Genomic DNA, 20092 nt, shown 5'->3' with positions numbered 1-20092 from the left:
TTGTGTGGTGTGCAGTTTATAAGTTGTTGAAGGCCTAATTGGTTTGCATTTTAAAACAGATTGAGGAAGATATGAGATTCATTTTCCAACTTGTCCCTGATGCATCCCAAAGTGAACTTGTGGCACACTTTCAAAGTGATAATTTAGCTTCAAAGAAGGAAAACCGTGGAGTCCCTGAAAATCAAGTACAGCTTCTCATTGCGACGCAGACAGATTCCATCAGAAACTCAGAAAGTGCTCTGAATTACAGTTCTCAGGGCCTGTACTCAACACTGAAGACTGTCAAGCATAGCAGCAAAATGTCATCTGAGTGACAGCTATCAAATATGACATCTGGTGTGTGACAGTTGCCCCATGATATCATCTTAATTGCAGTAACTGCAGAGACTCACTGAGGGAGTGCCCCATGCCAGCCTGAGTTGAGCTCCATGCCAACTGTTACCATCCTTCTGCAATGTAAGTGCTCACAATCTGAGGTTCAGATCCAGGCAGGGCACTCCCAAGGCCACACTAGTGAGCACTAACAGTGTAGTAACTGATCACAAGGCCCAGCATTGGTGTTGTGTGCAATTTGTCTGGACACTCAGAGTTTGTTGCTATGTAATATTTTTCACTTTTTACCTCAATAGGTCACTCAAAATATTAATAAATCAACAAACGCCAGGCTGTGGTGGCACACACCTTTTTTTTTTTTTTTTTGGTTTTACGAGACAGGGTTTGTCTGTATTGTTTTGGAGGCTGTCGGTCCAGCCCGGCCTAGAACTTGAACACCAGCCAGGTGGTGGTGGCGCACGCCTTTAATCCCAGCACTCGGGAGGCAGAGGCAGGCGGATCTCTGTGAGTTCAAGACCAGCCTGGTATACAAGAGCTAGTTCCAGGACAGCCTCCAAAGCCACAGAGAAACCCTGTCTTGAAAAACCAAAAAAAAAAAAAAAAAAAAAAAAAAAAAGATTAAACTAACATCTGTTTATAACCATGTGTTCTGTGAAATTCTAGATTAAACATATCTTTATTCTTCACCTCCTTACCAGAGGGCCTGGAAAGGCTGAGGTCTGTGGAGATGAACATCACAGACTTCCCAGTGGGTGTTACAGAAGGTAAAGGACACTATTCAGCTCAATGTTGTGGCCATCTCTTTGGAGATATAGGAAAGATAGAGCATAATGAGATTATTATGATTGGTTTAGGGTCTGGGATAACTTCAAAGGACATAAAAGCTCTCTTTCTTTAGGTTTGAAAACTCTGCATCCATGAAAAGTTCATAAATGCCAGTTACTTTATCTGCTACAGAAAATCAAGTGTCAATCATATATGCAGGGAACTTTGGGATAAACCAGTACAATGCTGAATTCTGGTTTTGTATTTTTGGTCTCAGATCAAGATTGGTGATGTTACTTTTATTTCTTCCTGATCACAGTCAGGTTATTCATCACCCAGATGAGCAATTGCATGACTTAATGTCAAGAGAAAGAATGATATGGAAAAAGTCAGGTGTCCAAGAGAGAGAAAGGCATGGAGTTGGTTTAGACACACACCCAGGGCACAGATGACATGTAGTTAGTGGGAAAGAAAAATATCAAACAAATATCACATCTTGGGGAGTCCTGCGGGAAGTACAAGGACCCTGTTTAACTGTTTTATTCATTAGTTTTCATTATAGTCTGTTACATTTTTAACACTCTGTGCATCAAGCACCAACAATCTATATAATGTGCTATAGTTGAATGTACCATAGACACTTGAGTCTGTTATGATAATTTATTAAGAAAAACATTTCATGTTTACACATTTGGCCAACAACATTGATTTATCCGTGGTCCCTTAGCAAGCAGTTGATAAGCAAAGATTAGTCTCCAGTTGCCTAACTGCAAACATATTTGGATATGGCAAATGGCAGTTGACATTATCATGTCTTTAGAGTAGACTTGAACCCTAACCACCAGACATTTAAGCAAATAAAGAACAAAAAATAACCAGAACTCATATACATCAGTGCTGACCCACTTCATTGTTCATGGAGTCATTCAAGAAACAGGTAAGCACTGATTGTTTGCACGCATCATCCTTCTTGCCTCTTCATTACAAAGGGAACGTTTCCTGCTGGGTCAGTCCGGGTAGACCCACGGCCTTGCCTTTCTTTCTGATTCTCTTTCGTTATAAATCTCTTTTAGACCCGTGTGTGGCTTGGTAAGGCCTGGCTTACACAGCTTTCTGCTTCACGCCACTGATTGAGAGTGGGGTGGCTGGTTTGCCTTCAAGCGGCTGCGTCTAATCTTGTGGCTCTATTTAACCACTGTCAGTTCTGAGTGCGCAGTGATAAATCACAGCCCGTTTTCTGCTTACATTTCTGCTATGTTTTCTAATTAGATGGCTTTATATTGGTGTTTGTTTTTCTGCTGTTCCTGTCCATTCCATTCAGGAATACCTTTCTAAATTCCGGCTTTGTATAACAAATTGGTGGCACATGCAGGGCCCCTGGGGTAGCTGTTTTGATAAAGTGTGGTAAACCTTGGCGGATTCCGTGGCAGGTGAGGATGACCTAGGCGGAGGGACAAACATGCCAGGCAGACAGAGCTTAATGAGAAGTTTAATTAGTATGGGAGGGTGGGGGAGGAGACATAAAGAGACACGGAGGAAGGGAGAGGACAGAAGAGAAGAGGGAGACAGGAAACATGTCCTGTCTGCCCCAGAGGAACAGCAGGAAAGAGAGCAGCAGGAAAGAGACAGGAAAAAGGGGAGGAGCGGGAAAGAGAGGAACAGGAAAGAGAGAGCAGAAAGAGAGCTGAAAAGAGGACTGGAAAAAGAACCTAAGTGGGCAGATGTCTTTCTTCTAAATGGGTCCTTTGTGCCTGGGCTGACCAGGGCACTGCCCTGAATGCATTCTGCCAGGTGACAGGGGCAGGCTAGCACAATGCTTAACCCTTACAGTGACTGCAAGGTAAGGCTGCCTTGGGACCCCTCCTTGTCCATCATATCTAGTGACTGTCTCTGCAGTCTGCTGCACTTACCCTGAGACTGCGTGCCCTTGCCAGTGTGGTGACACCAATTCTGTTAGCCACTGGAGAGTCTTTTCCACTGACTTCTCAAGAAACATTTCAAACATTAAGAACTACAAATGCCCAATTAAAGGATGGCTGTTTGGAAACACGAACCCAAACGAAGAGGACGTTCTCACCCCTGGTTATTGTAACTTTATATATTTTGCTTTTAGTGGAACCTGGCTTGAGTAGCTGTTTGGGCTGTAGACCAGGAACAGGCTTGGTGAGGGTCATCTAGGATTTCCTGAATATGTGAGTCATTAGAGGAGGTGCAAATGCATAAGGGCCACACTCATCATTCCCAAACACAGTGGTATCTACTCTAAAGGCATCATTTTTACCAGGCATTTTAATAAAAGCTGTGTCTGTAGATTTTGAGATTTTAAGCATTTTTTTAGAAGTTAGAGCATTATAAAGCAATACGAATCCATTGAAATGGTGACTGAGAAAAGCATACCATTTTATCTTACTTTGAAATTTTCACTACAAATTTATTTACTTTTACCCAAATCTTCATTACAACTGATGATATAGGCTAAATTCTGTCTGATTATTGCTGTCTTGGTCTCTCACTTCCTTCAGTCACAAAGGCACTCACGCTGCAGAAGGACATTTGTTTTCATGGGTTCTGCATCAAATGCTCAGGTTAGAGTCATGTTGCATGCAGCTTTTGTTCTTTTCCTTGAGTGCGGTTCTGAGTATTGACAACATAAATACCTGCCTAGGCTAGAGCTTCCCCTCGAGTATGTACCCATGGGTGAGGAAGACACAGAGAGTGATGGAGAGTACCCCAGTGGCAAAGACTGAGGCACAGATATCTCAATGAATTTAACTGTAGGGATCTTAAGAAAACAAATCAGAAAATGCCAACGCATGTTGAAATGATTCTTAAATGCCATCAAATCATTATTGCATATGCCATAATTTATCCTTGGGTGACAATGCTCCTGGAAAATCACTTCCCAGCTGTTTTTACTCCTCTTCCAACAGAGATAAAAACTTTTTTAAACACATGAAAGGTGGGGTTCTCTTCTTCAGAAAGACCATATATGCACTCATGCACACACATACATGCATGTATGACATCTATATATGCAGGTCAGGAACATGTGTTTGACCTACAAAATCTCATGGAGAAATACTGATAGCAGAAGTAGCCCCTGATGCAAGTTAAATTTCCCAGAAATCCATCTCATCACATACCTTTAAATTCAATGGCAAACCCTGACAGGCCAACTGAAGCATCACTCCTGAATGCCAGGAAGAGGCTGTTACCACTGCTCTCAATCCGCTCTGGGGCCTGAGAGCCCTGGAAGCTTCCAATCAGGGGGCTGTTGGAGTTCTCCCCTTCATAGATATGTAGGAAGTCATAACTTGGCTCCATGCTAAAACTACAGGAAAGGAGAGTGTCACACCATGCCTCAAAGTAAGCTTCTGGGAACACATCAATCATAGTTTAGTTTGCTTTTATATAATAACTTGAATTATTACAATAATCAAAATTAAACACGAACCAAGCACCATGCTAAATTAGAAGTATTATTTGTAATAATCATGATCAATGTTTCACATAATGCTATCATATCAAATAGTAGATAATTTTGAAGGAGCTAAAAGAAGAAAAGTTATAGTTATATGAGTGTAGTACCCCTTCACTATCCCCATGAACTTGCTAAAGACAGGCAACTTGAAAGAGACCAGACTAAAAAGAGAAGGCTTCCAAGTGAATCTTGATTATTAAGTGGATATTTTGAGATTTAAAATATATGTACTTTGCACTGCTGTATATTATAAATGTTAAGACTCAAAAACCTCTCACTGGTTTACTTTTACATTAAAAACTGTAATTCTTTGTTTCCTTTAGTAAGTGAACCAATGTTTATGGTTTCTCCATAGGCATAGCACAGATATTTCTTACCATGTACCACAATGAATAGTCCAACAAATCTCTCTACTATTTCTTCATTCTGCCCCTCCCAACTTTCTGTGTTTCTCTCTCCCTCTTTGTTTTCTTTTCTAATATCAACATCTACTCCATATTAAAATTTGAATCATCTATCCCCAAGGGGCCCAATGACATCACTGTTACTTAAAAACTCTATTTGTAAATCTATAAATCTGTAAAACTAAATTTTATTTGCAAGCTTGCTTGTATTAGATATGATGGAGGAAGAGCAGAGTTTCCAAAGCTTAGGGATTTGGTGGAATCACAAATGCCATGTGAGATTTTATTAGAAGAATAATTTGAGTCATGGTCATTTTTTTATGGGTAATTCTAGAATTTGGTCCTGTGCCATTTCCGATGTCTAGTAGGGCTGATTATGACCATAATTGCATACTGAACACTGAAATACAATCAGACATAGGAAAGAACAAAACACATTCTGTGCTGAACATCTTTTTAAGTAGATAATACTTTGGGTGTAGAACCCTGGTATCTATTTCCAAATAATTCTAGGTCTCTTTGTAATAATCAGACTTATTTCCATTTACCATATCATCATACACCAATAGTCCTTAGTAATTTCCCCAGGTCTAACCCAGTCTATGCAGTGGTTTTGAGTTCTTGTGAGTGAACATCACTATAGAGTTCACAGGGACAGTGATAAACATTGCTCCCCATAGTCACCTATACCAGCACACACTTGCTTTGGTCCTAGAATTCTCTCCTCCAATTTTCCTAATGTCAGACTCCCACCCTCCCCACAAGAGCAAATCAGAATTCAGTCTTCTGGGAGAGTCCTGTGTGTTGCTAGACTGGAATTGATGTTCATAAATGGAGGCCTTAGAAGAGTATCTTGAATTCCTCCTGTTGGAGCATCCTTGCCCCTATAGAGTATTGTGCTCATATTTTGGTGGCCCAAGAACAGCCTGGCTGGAAGCAGGTCTATGCTCTAACCCATAAGCCCCGCCTATAAGACTAAATGTCAATGAATAAGGTCCTGTGTTTAAAAGGTTCCAAATCTCCCCCTCCAAACAGCACCATCATCTGGTACTCAAGGGCTCAGACATAAGGAGGTAGTGTACATTTCACATTTAAGTCATACCCACAATGGAACTGACTTCAGTAAATCGTTACTGTCCTGAACTTTTATCCTCTAGTGTAGCAGGTGTGAATATCCATTTCTTAGACACTGGTGTCTAGAATTTAAACCCTACTACAAGCAAAGTCTGGGGAATCTTTGGTTTATATCTCTATGACATCCCAACAGTTTTAATTATGGTAACAGCATTGCCCTGAGGACTGCCAGACAGAACATGCAAGGGAAGGAATCAACTTTCACAGACTACATTCCCGCATCTCCATAGCATGGTGTTCACAACTGGTCAGAACAATCTACAATCAAAGAATTGATGTACAGAACGTCTGTGGGGGTGGACAGTGGTGTGCAAAAGAGATTCATGCATGTCTTACATGCAGAGCACTGTCCACCAAGGCAAAGTCTCTCAGTTCCTGAGACCCTGTCTCTGACTGGACACTGAACGGATGGCTTACTCAATGTAAAGTCGGACACTCCGAGGTGACAAACGCAGTGAGTTGGACATAGCATTAAAATCCTACTAAAAAGAGGTAGTCTGCACCAGACATACCTTTTGAATATCAAGGCAATGACAAAGTCCGGGGTCACCTTAATTCTCCAGTCACACTCCTTCCCGGGAGGGTACGGCTGTGGGTAGTTAGGGGATAGAATCACTCCCGCTGGGCCAGTCAGGTTTCCACCGCAAGCAGCTGTCATGGAGCAAAGTGACAGGGGGAAGTTAGAGCAGATATCCACAATGTTGAGGACAGGCAGACAATTCTCTGTAGAAAGGGTGCAATTGTCAGAACTGCCATCTAAGACAGTTTGTTTACAAATTTTGGGACAAGTTATCAAAACCCATCAAGACTGTGCCTTTTCTTGTGATTCTTGAGGATTTTAGATTATACTTCATGCTGTTTTTAGGAAGAATTCCATCTCTCCTCACCCCCATTTATTTTTGAGGCAGGTTCTCATTATGTAATCCAAGCTGTCCTAGAACTCACACTGTAGCTCAGGCTGGCCTTGAAGTCACCATGATTCTCATGCCTCTCAAGTGTAAGGAATACAGGTGTGAGCTATACTTCATATGATTCTAACTGGCAAAAAATATTTTCATGACTTAAATTTTATTCAATAAGTTGATCAGTCTACTTAACCTTCACACCTTGTAAACATACATGCAACACACATGCATTACATGTATGTTCTTATACTCTAGACTTGATATAAACCCTTTTTGAATGTCACTTTATGATTCCAATGCTTCTGCCACCATTTCGCATCAGTTTACAAAGTCAGCGAACCCTCTAGAACACAGGATTTATTGTGATATGATGATTACCCTGCCAACCTTTCTGTATTTCTAATATCCAGGGCACTTCCTTCATCATAAACACTCAGAAAGCTGAGTGATTACATCACATTTTAAGTTCACACAGTATGACGAGGGGTTCTCTCCCCAATGGTTCAAAACAACAGAATAAACAGTGAACATTTAAATGATATTTAGGGAAGGCCATAGTGGGAGCTGAGCGGCAACACTTGCCCATAGATATAGTACATGGCCATAGCACTTCGATAATATTGTTGAGACCCATATGGGAATGATTGAGTGAACCTTGTGGTTACTAGTTGTGACTGGACTGCGTTCACATTTACTCCAGTTGGCTATTGACCACAGGGTTTAGTGCTGTTGTCAGTGGGATAATTTTGGTTCCTAGAATATGAAGATATCTTATATCTTTCCATATACTAAATAAAATGTCTGTTAAATCTCTGCCACACGGGCATTGTTCAAACATATTTTAGGTGCTAAAGCTGCCAAAGACTTCATGGTTCTTTAGGCAAATTTTGTGGTTCGTGACCAAGTTGTTTTAAAATATCAGTTGGATTAAACCACAGAATTCCTCCTAAATTATAGACATTTCACATCATTGACAATATAAATACATATGTATATTTAGAACTAAGTAAATAAATAAATATCCTGATTAGCCATCCTTTTTCCTTCTCCACAAATAAAGATTTGCTTTGTGTAAATACAATTAAAGAAGGTGGAAGAATGTAGTCCACAGTTTTCAGTAATGGCTAGGTCATTCAACAGTCACTTAACATTCCTGAAAATCCAATTCTTCAAAATAAGAAATAAAATGAAATCATTATGTTTTGCAATAAACTCAGTCTGATCAATGCAAAACCTGAATGCCACAATCATACACTGGAGTTCCACGAGACATGTTGACAGACAATGAAGTCACATATCTGCTGGTATGCAAGTCCATCTTAATAATGATGTGGTTATCATCATGTGGTTACTTCATGGCCCTATTGGGAGCCTTTCCCCCAGCACTCATAATGGATGCTCAAGCATCTGGGATGAGAAGCCCGATCTGATAGGGCAGCCATGTTAATGTAGAGATGTAGAGGTAGAGGTGCCTAGAAGCTGGGGAGATTCTACTCTACACAGGTCCTAGGAGATGAAAAGTGTGCATCACAGAGGGATGCATATGGTATGATTCAAATATTGAGTGAAAGGAAATACAAGGAATGTGGCCCTTCCTGCTGGTCCCAGGAGCTCCATCAAATGAGGGTATTAATGCTGAGTGAGATGGTAAGTGGCACCACTCTCTCTGGGTCTGGAATCCTTCATCTGAGCTTCATTAGGCTTTAATTAGAGAGCTCATAAAACCTTTTCAATAGAATTAGAGTTTAGAAGATGCAATTTAGAGGTTCTAGCAACTCCACAAGGACAGGGTCCACAAAATGTGCTCAGTTCCATCTGAACCACAAGCCTATCCATACAGGTCAGTTCCCACTCCATCCATCTCACAAGCAGCACTCCACTCTAATGGGACAACTAGCACCCCTGCACAAAACACTGGGGCACTCACACCATTCAGAGACATACTCAGTCTTTAAATAGTAATCCTGCAGGTGGGGGCCGGTTCCAGCCATCAAATAGTGTATGCAGATCAAAGACACATTGACACCTTTTACAGCTCTGTAGAATTTGGACTTTAGAGAAAAACTCTAAACAAAGCAAAAACTGGAGGGTTTTGAGGGAAGGAACACACTATTCCAATTATAAAAATTCCATGTGCTGTGGTCTGGAGACCTCATTCCTAAGACTCAGCTGTATTGCTGAAGAGACGGCTCATAAATAAAGTATACAGCATATAAGGATGAGGACCCAAGCTTACTCCCTAGGTACTCGTATAAGGTTGATCATGGCCATAGACAATTTAAGCCCAGTGATGATGTAGGAGGTGAAGATGGGTAGATTTCAGGGGCTTGCTATCTAGTCTGTCTAGCCAACCCGGTGAACTCAAGGCTTAGAGAGACTCTGTCTCAGAAACTAAGGTGGCTAAAGAAGACACCTGGCATTGATTTCTGAGCTCCACTTGCACACACATGCATAGGTGAGCACAACCACACGTAAATGTGTATTCCCACACTCCCCACATAACACACATACATATGTATTTACACACACAACACATATAACACCCAGCATACACACAAAACCCATACAAAGACAGACACAGAGATGCGAGATGCACTTATAAAACACATCCCACATACACACACACACACACCACCACCACCACCACTACCACACAGCTAAGCTATAAAAGCCCATTTTCAGGGGGCAAGAAGAGGGGCAAATAAAGAAGATCTTGAGAAAATTAACAGCAAATCCTGGAAATGTGTGTTAGATGTGTCATGGGAAGCCAGTGTTATGTCAGGAGAGACTGAGCAGAAAAGGAGTTAGAACACACAAAGAGGGAATTTCACACTCATGCTGAGGGGGAAGGCAGCTGCCCAGTTTGGAAAAAAAACCCACTATCACCACCACCAAACAAACCAACCAACCAGTTACACAACTGGATACTAAATGGAAAGATAAGGTTCAGACCCATATCTAATCTAAAATGGGAATTAAAACAAGAACAGTGTGTCACTTTCTGCCCACACAATAAGGTTAAGAGTCATCCTAAATTGTGATTTTCTGATTAGAGCAAAATAAGCAACCATGGCTAATGAAAAGTGGAGTTGGTGTAAATATTCGGATAGATATTTGTGGGACGTGGTAGTAGTGGCTTAGAAATGTAAGTCTAAAGAAAGACGTCACTCCTCTGCAATCATGGATGGTTTACAAAGGCTGTTTTATTATGGCTAACTTCATAAGAGAGAACTTCACTGTGCACTTGTACAGAAATGAGGGGCCAATGCTGCTAGGCTACACTGATAAGATACTGGACGGTGTTACTATTAAGGAGACAGGAGCTGTGCTCAGTGGTACCCCACAGTGATCAAGAATCTGGTGGAAAACAAAATAGCACCCAAAACACCTAGTACTGCACAGTTAGTATTTGGGCAGGACATCTTTAAACTATTTTAAAGCAAAATCTATACATATGCTTTATGAATCTTATTGATGTATACTTATGCTAATGGCAAATGCCTCCAGGCAAAAAGACAACATCTCTTTTTACTTCTTGCTTTGCCATAGCTTCTAAAACACTTGCAATAAACATGTATTATCTCCAAATAAGACAAAAAAAGTTTAAAAACAAATGTTGCCTGTTGAGTAAAAGATTTATACGGGAGCTCATCCGCAGTTAGGCCAGGCATCACTCTGGAAACATGCTGCAGGGGACACAACCCTCACCTCTAAAAAGTGAAATTCACAGTGGAATGAAGAGATAGCATCTGCCTTTCTGTCACACAACATCTATCCCTGTAGACAGGTCTAGTCCCTCAAACACCTTACTATCAATTGCTGCAAATGATTTCCATTTGTTCTTGGAAGTACTGCTTGTGACCCAGAAGGACAAGGGGTACTTTTTTGCTGAGCTGTGAGCTTTTCACTTCTTGCTAAAAATGAGGCAAGTGAGAGAAGGCTATGCCAAAGGTACAGAGTATCAAGGAAAGTGGTCGAATTTTACAATTACCTCTTGAATGTAGGAAGGATAAATTGCCTTTAGTAGATCAACTTAAAATTGATTTTTTAAAGTTTTTCCTCTATGAGGTTAAAAATAGAAAATGGAAAGAAATAAAATCATTTAAACAACACAGACAGACACACACATATAATACATATATACATGCAACAATGCATAACACATACAACAAACATAAAACACAGTCACAGAAATATGTATAGGACACACACAAAATACACATACAATGCACATATGGACATATACATACAACATAAATACACACATACACCACAGCTGATCCATAAATGGCAGAAGAAGCTTCATCTGCTGGCACCCTCCCAGAGAAAAAACAAACAAAGCAAAACAAAAAAACAAAGGGTTTACAATGACAGCTGCATTTATTCTATTTTGGAAAGTATCCAAAGTGTCATGACCCTCCTGTTAACACTGTGAGCAATGAAGACTGAGGGTTCTCACAGTGAGAGACACGGAGGCACAGAGAAGCCTCCTAGACAGGGGTGGTGTTCCTCAAAACCAGGTGCTAAGGACAAGAGCCCAGGAGTTGTATCTGTCTTCAAGGACACGAGAGAATCCCTTGCTTCCCTGCCACAGCCTTTTGTCACGGGTTGATTTAATTTTTACATCTTCATGCAGAATATCTAGAAGTATCAACTACACTAAATACTTTGTTAAAATATAAATTTTAGTTAAGTTACATTTTAGAAATCCAACTGAGTACTCTAAATAGGTATTTTATGTTAAAATATTTAACAGAGTGAAGGACAATTTACATATAATTTCTATTTTATATGAAAATCTATTTCCCTAAAATCATATTTGTGAAAGATCACCTTAGATGTCTATTAAAACCATAGCTGGCAAAGCCATTTATTACTACATTAATAAGTTGAACTGGGAATTTTAATTGGTGTTATACACAATTTTATTGTCCATTTTCATTTTCCCCAAAGCGGTATAATTCCTACTTTTCAGGATCCTTTCTAAAATGTACAGATATTATAGAGAAACATACTTCTGAAGAGCTGTGCAGTAGTAGGTTTTGCTTGAAGGTGTGTTTTATATTAAAAACGAGGTCAGCAGTGTGAGCTTATGAATTTTGAGCCATGTAAAATTTTAAGTCACACCAGTTTGGTTGATACATATTTACATAAGAACTCATAAGGACAAGAAATGCTAGATAAATGTCAATTACTGTACATTAAGGAAATGGCATCCTTTAGTTCATCTAATAAAATAAAGGTTTGCAATAAAGCTTCAGTGTGTCTGAGAGAGCCTGAGGCCATTTAAGAAGGCCCTGAAAAGTCCTCCTGAAAAAAAAAACATGATCAGGCTGGTGTGAAGGGTAGGCTGCATTCACTTCCAAGAATGGGCATTTCCACTTCCCAGGCCCGTACCTATGCATAAAGGGGGATCTGGCTGCCAGAAGAAGCGGCTGTTCAGCTGCACACAGGTGATCTTGGCCTGTCCTTGGAGCTGGTATCCAGGATCACACTGGAAGGTGATGGTATCTCCGGGTTCCCGGCTGTCACCATAGCGGGTACCATTCTGAGGCATCCCAGGGTCATTGCAGGTAGATGCGATGGATGCTGCAGAAAGAGCAAAAAAAAAAAAAAAACATCTGGTCAGAGGACTGAAAACCAGGTGTCCACACATGCTGGGGTGGCTGCTGTCTCTAGGGTGAAATGCTCAGCATTGGTAAAGTGCATTAAATGTTTTCCAGGAGCCTAAGTAAAGGGGGGCTTCTTGGGGGAGGACTCAATGGCATGCTCTTTGCTGCCAAACTCAAGTTGAGTAAATCCTACCGAAATCTTGTTAAAATTTGGCCACTTATGTAGTTCTAAATGTCAACTTTACCATATTATACTTAGTATACATTATATATACATTCCCTTCTAATCTGCCCTTTAACAATAATTAATAGTGTCATATATCACAAGTTAAATGATTTAATAAAAGAACTATAGTCTCAACCCAGAGCAAAATGCAATTGGAAGACTTCCCTGACATGAATTCTTCACAGCATCTGGGGGAGTGGCCAGATGTCAATCTTATCACAGGCATCATGGATCCACAGAAAACTACTGTCCAGGAAAAAATCATCAATTATACTTTTTAAATAAAGACTTATAGTTAGTCATTTATTTTTTAAAAACACTGAAAAATATGTTATTGGAAGAGAGAGAGAGGAGTGGAGATAAAATGAGCAGAGGAGAAGAAAAGGGAGGGAAATGGAGAGCTTAAAGAAAAAGATGGGAAGGAAGGAAAGGAGAAAGAAAGAGGGGAGGGAAAAGACAAAGTAAGAGAATTTCAACACGTTGTTTGTAGGCTGTGCTGCATATGCATAGCACTTGTGTAGACAATACTATGTAAGGTGTTGTGTTCCTGTTAGCAGTCACTAAAGCACACTCCTGAAATCATGTCACATGGGCAGCTGCTTTCCTACCCAACATACACAAGAAGGATGCCCAGGAGCCCAGAACTCACTCTAGGGTTTTGGACCCCAGCATCCCATGGAACTTGACAGCCCAAAGAAAGAGTTACTGTGTCCTATTTCTATAAAAGCACTGCACTCTTATAATTAGGAGATACACACAAAGATTCAAAGCTTAAAGTTACTCTCCTACTGAGTCCTTCCTTTCCTGCTTCCATCTAGAACAATGGAAAGTTACCATTGATACAAGGAGACTGGGTGTGTTGACATCCACATTCAGGATTCAGGGAGAACAAAGAAGATGTATGCACACCTGCCCTGCCCACCTTGCCATCCAAAGGTTTGTGGAGTTAATGAGCAGTCATTGCAATTGACTACTGAATTATGTAACACTCTTTTGTATATACATAGTGATGGGGAATGTTCTTCTGTGTATATGTTTGTTTTATTGGTTGATGAATAAAGTTAATGGTGGCCAATAGGGAAGCAAGATAGGTGGGGCTAGGAGCCAAGGAGGATTCTGAGAAATGTAGTAAAGAGAAGTTATCATGTGATCCAGGCAGGAAGTGATGTAGCTGGGCAGAATCAATATATACACAAGGACAATTAGGAAATTACCCTCTTTTCTTCTCTGCGGAGACACAGAACAGATGTGGTGTAGACCCCAATGGAATAAGAGGATCAGACCTTTTCTCTGGTAAGATAAGGTCATGAGGAAATACATGAATTATTAGAAAATGGGTGAATAGTTAAGACTAAACTAGCAAATAAGAAACCTTAGCCAATGGCCAACAACTTAATAACAAATATAGCATCTGCGTGTTTCTTTGGAGCAGAGATGGGTGTTGAGACCTAGCAGGGCCAGAGAAAACTCATGTTACACAGTAAAGTACTTGCCTAACATATATGAAGCCATGTGTTCCATCTTCATCACCATATAAACCCAGAATGATGGCACATGCCTGTAATCCCAGAACTCTGAAGGTTAAGGCTGGAGGACCTAAAGTCCAAGGTTATCCTTGGCTTCATGGTTACTTTGAGGTCATGAGGCTAACCTGAGATACAAGAGACCTTACCTCAAATATATAAAAACAAAAATAAGAAGCGAAACCTGTGTGGTTGAAGGGTCTCTAATCTATGGAGGAGCATTGGTGAACAGGAGACAGAAGAATATGTGTCACAAAGTAGTCATGGGCCAGAGCCCTGAGAGACAGATGGGGTGGGATGGAGCACTAGAGACAACATCAAGGACCCCATGGTGGGTTGGGGCTGTGTCAGATGACAGGCCTGCTCAGTGGGAGGCAATTACAGCCTAATGATCTCATACACTGATCTCAGTGGAAGCAAGGCTAATAATGCAGTTAGTAGACAAGCTGGGAGAAAGAGGCACAGTGAGAACTAGACCCTTACTGGTCTTGCTTCCTGAATCAGGGGAGGAGCAGCTAACTGTCTTAACTCCGCATTACCATTCTCTCACAGGGTTTCCTTGCATATTACTTACATTTCCAGCATGTCAAGAATAAAACTGTACTTGCCATTATACACACACCAATGAGATCATCATGCAACTGTAACCACCCTCCCAAACCATTGCCTACACTCCAGTAATGACTTTCCTAAAGACTTTCTGTAATTCCTTGCTTTCCTGGTTGGTCACCATGAATTCTGCCTTCCAGCAGTAAGTGCCCAGAAGGTTCAGTGCTGGATGCAGGTGGAAATTCTGCACACAGGCTCATACCAACTTGTCTGGAACTTTCTCCCTTTCCTCAGTGTTCTACTTCTGAGAACCATGTGTGAGCTTGCTGCTTGGGCTCTTAGCTAGAGTTCCTATTACTGTGAGGAGACACCATGAGCATGGCAACACTTATAAAGTAAAACATTTCATTGGGACTGGCTTCCAGCTCAGAGGTTTAGTCGTGGCAAAAATCATGGCTGCATGCAGGCAGACATGGTGCTGGAGAAGGAGCTGACAGTTCTATACTTTGATCAGCACCAGAACTAGACTCAGCTTGAACATGTGAGACCTCAAAGTTTGCTTCCACAAAGGCATGCTTCCTCTAACAGGGCCACACCTACTCCAAAAAGGCCACACATTCTAATAGTGCCATTCACACTGGGTCAAGATTTTAAACACACGTCTATGGAGGCTGTTCCTATTTAACCAACACATTTAGATTATCCATCTCACTGCTATAATGCTCTCTCTGTCTTAGTCTCAGTCTCAGTCTCTGTCTCTGTCTCTGTCTTCTACTCTCCCTCCCTCCCCCCTCTCTCTTTCTCTTTCTCTCTCTCTCACTCACTCAACTGGTTAGACAGGATGGCCATCAAGCCTCTGGGATGATCTAAGCCTCATTTCTAGGTGCTGTACAGTACAAATAGTACGGTGTCTAGCATCTTGGTCTCACTTATGGCCTTCTGGGATCCAATGGCTTGGGCATCCCCAGATCTCCAGCTCTGCCATGTGTAGCACACACGCTTATCTCATAGGATCAGGCTGCCTTCACTCCATACCTACTGCTGTCTTTGTCAGTGTCTTATGTTCCTGGCATTTCCACTATCCTGCGGTCTCCATGGCAACTGAGACCAGTGGGATCCTAAGCTCTCTTCAGGGACCCAACCCTGCTATATGATGCCAAGCTTCGGCTTTTTCCCATGATCCCTTCAATCCTGGGTTCTTCACTGCAACTTAGGCTACACCTTTACCAATGGTCCCCTAGTCCCTCTTCAGGGACTCCAGCTATGACACACAGTAAGTAACCTCAGTCTTTCTTATTGTCCCTGCTAATGCTGTGTCTCTCATGCTGTCAAGTAGGTGACTCTTGAACACTGCCAAATTCAACTCTCAGCTTGAGATTCACAACCCCAAGACCAGAGCTTCTGTGCACAGACTCTGAGGAACTACTTACCAGAAGATTTCTTTTTTACCCCAGTGATGCTGGTCTCTTGTAAATCACAACATAACCTTTAACCTTAGATGACCAGGAACTATAGATTCTTAAACCACACACCACATTAAAAGCCACAATACCATATTCGTGTCCTTCTGAAACTTCAAGAACCAGGCCTTCACAGTCTGTGTTACTCTTAGTATTGACTTCCAAGCTTCAACAATACTAGTTCATTACATGTTGAGTATTGACTGGCTTTTCCACCCCTAAGTTCCAAATGCCTCCACAATCCTTCCATTAAATGACATGGTCAGATCTTTATACTCCACTTCTCCTGGTGCTAACTCTGTTCTAGTGTGTTGTCTGTTTCTGTGATAAACTGTTTAGCCAAAATCAACTGAGGAGAAAAAATAACAATTTCAGTCTATACTTTCAGGTCACAGATCATCATTGAAGGGACTCAAAGGAGAAACTAAAACAGTACAATGCTCTTTCCTAACTCTAACTCTGGCTCATGCTCAGCTGTCTTTCTTACGCAGTTTAGGGATACCTGTCTAAGGACTGCTTTGTCCTGAGGGCTGGGCCCTCCCATATCAGTCAGGATAGTCTCTCACAGACCTGGCCACACTGGCCAATCTGATATGGGAGACTTCTCAATCGAAGTTTCCTTCTCCAGATGACTCCAGGCTGTATCAAGGTGACAATAACACTTCCTAAGCATTGAAAGAATCTGTGTAAATAAGAATAGCAAACACTATCTGTCTGTGCTAGTTTCCTCTGAGAAACTCCTCCCTGCCACCAAATGTCTCTGAAAGACTGAAGACTTAGCACTGTCCCATAGTAAGATGCTTTTATTACTGTCGAAACCAGCATTATTCAAAATTCACAGAACTACAGAATGTATTCCCCTGTGCCAAATGCATTAACATGCTTCCAAAATAAAGACCCACAGAGGATATATGTGTGAAATGCTGGCTCACACTGACCCTTGAGTGCCCTTTAAGAGTAAGAGGTTTGACTCATCTTTAAGGTACCCATTTTCACTTCTAAACCAAAACTTGTCCTTAGAGTTTCTGCAATAACGATGATCATTAACATCCGAGGTCTTGGAAAGTTATGTGCTCATAAAGTCTGTGTTGCACAATAACCAGAAATACAGCATCTAAATAGGTCTCAAAACCTCCAGCTATAGGGTGAGTTATAGTAGGACAACAATTGTGCCTATGAGGATGTTCCTATTGTACACCCATCTTCAAGGATTATTTGAGATTACCAATCAACCCATGACCGAGGTTTAGTTAAATTAAAATGAACTTCCAACTCTTAGACTTTTGGAATTGTAAAATAAAAATGAAAGGTTCTCAGGGTTATCTAAATTCCATTAAGGAAACAATAGAACACTTGAGGAGGAAGAAACAAAGTTTTTTAAAAATGCCAGAGGGAATATGTGGGTTGCATCTTCAAAGCAAACTTTGTTTTATTCTCCTTAAGTTATGAACAGAAGATATCACTTCTTTTGGAAAGGCCATAAACTTCACTCCTTACAAGTGGGAAAGCCTCTAACCACAGATGTACTTGTCAGGGATTGCCTCTGTGTCTCAGGGTCTCAGCACATTGTCAATGGAGGCCTTCCTATTCCTCTTCCATATTCTGTTCCTGTATGTGCTAACACATTTTCCACTCACTGTCCTTTTACATGTTTTTGGTCCAGACAGGACTTAGAAGACTCATCATCTTTAATCTTCTCGCAATCAAGAAGGAAGTGATCTTTCAGTGGTACCCATGCCCCAACAGTCTCTCTGGGAAGGGAGGCATCCTGAGCTGACTGGTGTTCAGGTCCCTGATTTGCCAGGATCCCTAGAATGCTACAAGCTACAGACACTTCCCTTTTTACTTTCTATCTAAAGGACCCTCCACCAGCTACACTGCAGAATCCAGAACTATCCCATGCATTTGAGCAATGACTTCACAAGTAAGTTTTAAGTGACAGAAACACAATTGACATTTTGTTGATAATTCACAGCAGTGACAGCTCAGACTCTCCCATAATAAAAAGCTGCAGTGATGAGTCTCCAACTAGGGGGTCAATTTCTCCTTGGTGGATTTTTTGAAATATAATTCTTAATTATATAAAAGTAATTTTCCTGTTTTACTAGAATAGATACTAAGAATTTAAGTAAGCTACAGTCTGATAAATGAATGAAGTTCTCCATACATGTTATTACATCATCATTTAAAATGTATTTGTTGCCTAAATTCATAGACTAGGTTCTGTATCCATGAACTTGAAAATTGTGTCTATGTTGGATATGGACATATTTTCCTTGCCATTTCTCCATGAACAGAACAGTGTGATGACTGTTTACAGAATATCTCATTGCATTAGGTATATATGTATCTAGACAAAATTTAAAGGACATACTGCGAGTGTATTCAGTGATTTTCAGGAACTGTACATCATGCTGTGTCAGGTGCTCAACCACCCACAGATTATGGTATCTTGGGAGGGTGCAGGAACCAATCCAGAGTCTGCTAAAGTGTGGGGGGAGGCTACTTAATGTGTCTGGGTAATAGAAAACTCTCCATGTGCAATACACTAAGGAGACAGGATGCTTCTTACATCTCCATGGACATGAAACAGTGCCAATACCCACCACATTCAGAACACACAAACAACTCAGTCTCCAACCTGAGTACTATGTAAGAATTTTACCTCTTCTACGTGAGATGGCCAATATATTAGGAAAGGGCTGAGAGTGTGCAGCTTACAACATGGAAGTTATGAGGAAGAAAATACTGTTTTTTCTATGTGTACATATGTACATGTGTATGCACATGCATATGTGTGTTCATGCATGAGTATATACATGTGTATGCTCAAATCTACGTAAGTACTTGTATATGTATGTATGTATTGTATGTACACATACCTGTGTGTTCATACATGGATGTTGTATTTAAATGTATATATATGTGCATGTGTACATATGCATGTGGGTTCATAGATATATGTGGAATTGTGCATGTGCATATTTGTGTGTATAAGCTATATACATGTGTATATGTATATGTCTGTTTGCACATACACATATATCTGTTGTGTGTATGTGCTTATGTGGGCATATACATGGATGTGTGCATGTTTATGTACATTTCTGTTCATATAAGTATGAAAGTATATGTGCCCATGTGTGTACATACACATGTGTTTAAGTATGCATGCATATTATATGCATGTGTGTGCCAGTGTCTATATATATACATATATATTTATATATGTGTACATGTGTGTATTTGTGTACATGCTCCTGGTCATGTGGTTCTAAGCACATTCCTATCCTGCATCATAACAGGCTCCTTCTTTTTGCATGTGTCAGGCTGATACAGCCTGGGGACCAATGTGGCATCAGAGTTGTCCTTTTTTGGTATACAGATGTAGGTCAGGTCCTACCCATGTTCCTGGGGGAAGCACCAGCTTATGTTTCCATGGAGACCAGCTCTTCATAACAGGCTAGATGTCTACAAAAGCACAGAAACATTTGTTTGCTAGAGCACCCTATGGGAGAAAGAAGATGATATTGTAGCTGTGGGTCCAAGGATTTACATTGGAAGTTATGTCTGGGTCACCTCTGGTCAGTAAGAGGCTGGTACCTCACAGGGAAATCCAGCATCCTTGAGTACATTGTGCTGACCCTGGGTGGACACGTGGGAAGTATAGACTCATTCCCTTCCCTCCTCTGACTGAGGA

The 20092-nt window shown here is 40.9% G+C and overlaps 1 protein-coding gene across 1 annotated transcript in view; it reads right to left on the bottom strand.

Annotated features, from left to right (window-relative positions):
• The window catches only part of Csmd1 (CUB and Sushi multiple domains 1), a 1489308-nt gene that overhangs the window by 168874 nt on the left and 1300342 nt on the right, over positions 1-20092 (bottom strand). The window contains exons 27-29 of the mRNA XM_005082604.4: positions 12420-12611; positions 6630-6768; positions 4242-4429 (exon numbers count right to left, since the gene is read on the bottom strand). Of these exons, the coding sequence (XP_005082661.1) occupies positions 4242-4429; positions 6630-6768; positions 12420-12611 (519 nt within the window). The remainder of the gene's footprint in view (positions 1-4241; positions 4430-6629; positions 6769-12419; positions 12612-20092) is intronic.

This window comes from Mesocricetus auratus, unplaced genomic scaffold, assembly GCF_017639785.1.
Source record: "Mesocricetus auratus isolate SY011 unplaced genomic scaffold, BCM_Maur_2.0 Super-Scaffold_100031, whole genome shotgun sequence".
Lineage (NCBI taxonomy): Eukaryota > Metazoa > Chordata > Mammalia > Rodentia > Cricetidae > Mesocricetus > Mesocricetus auratus.
This window is presented reverse-complemented; position numbering and strand designations above follow the sequence as displayed.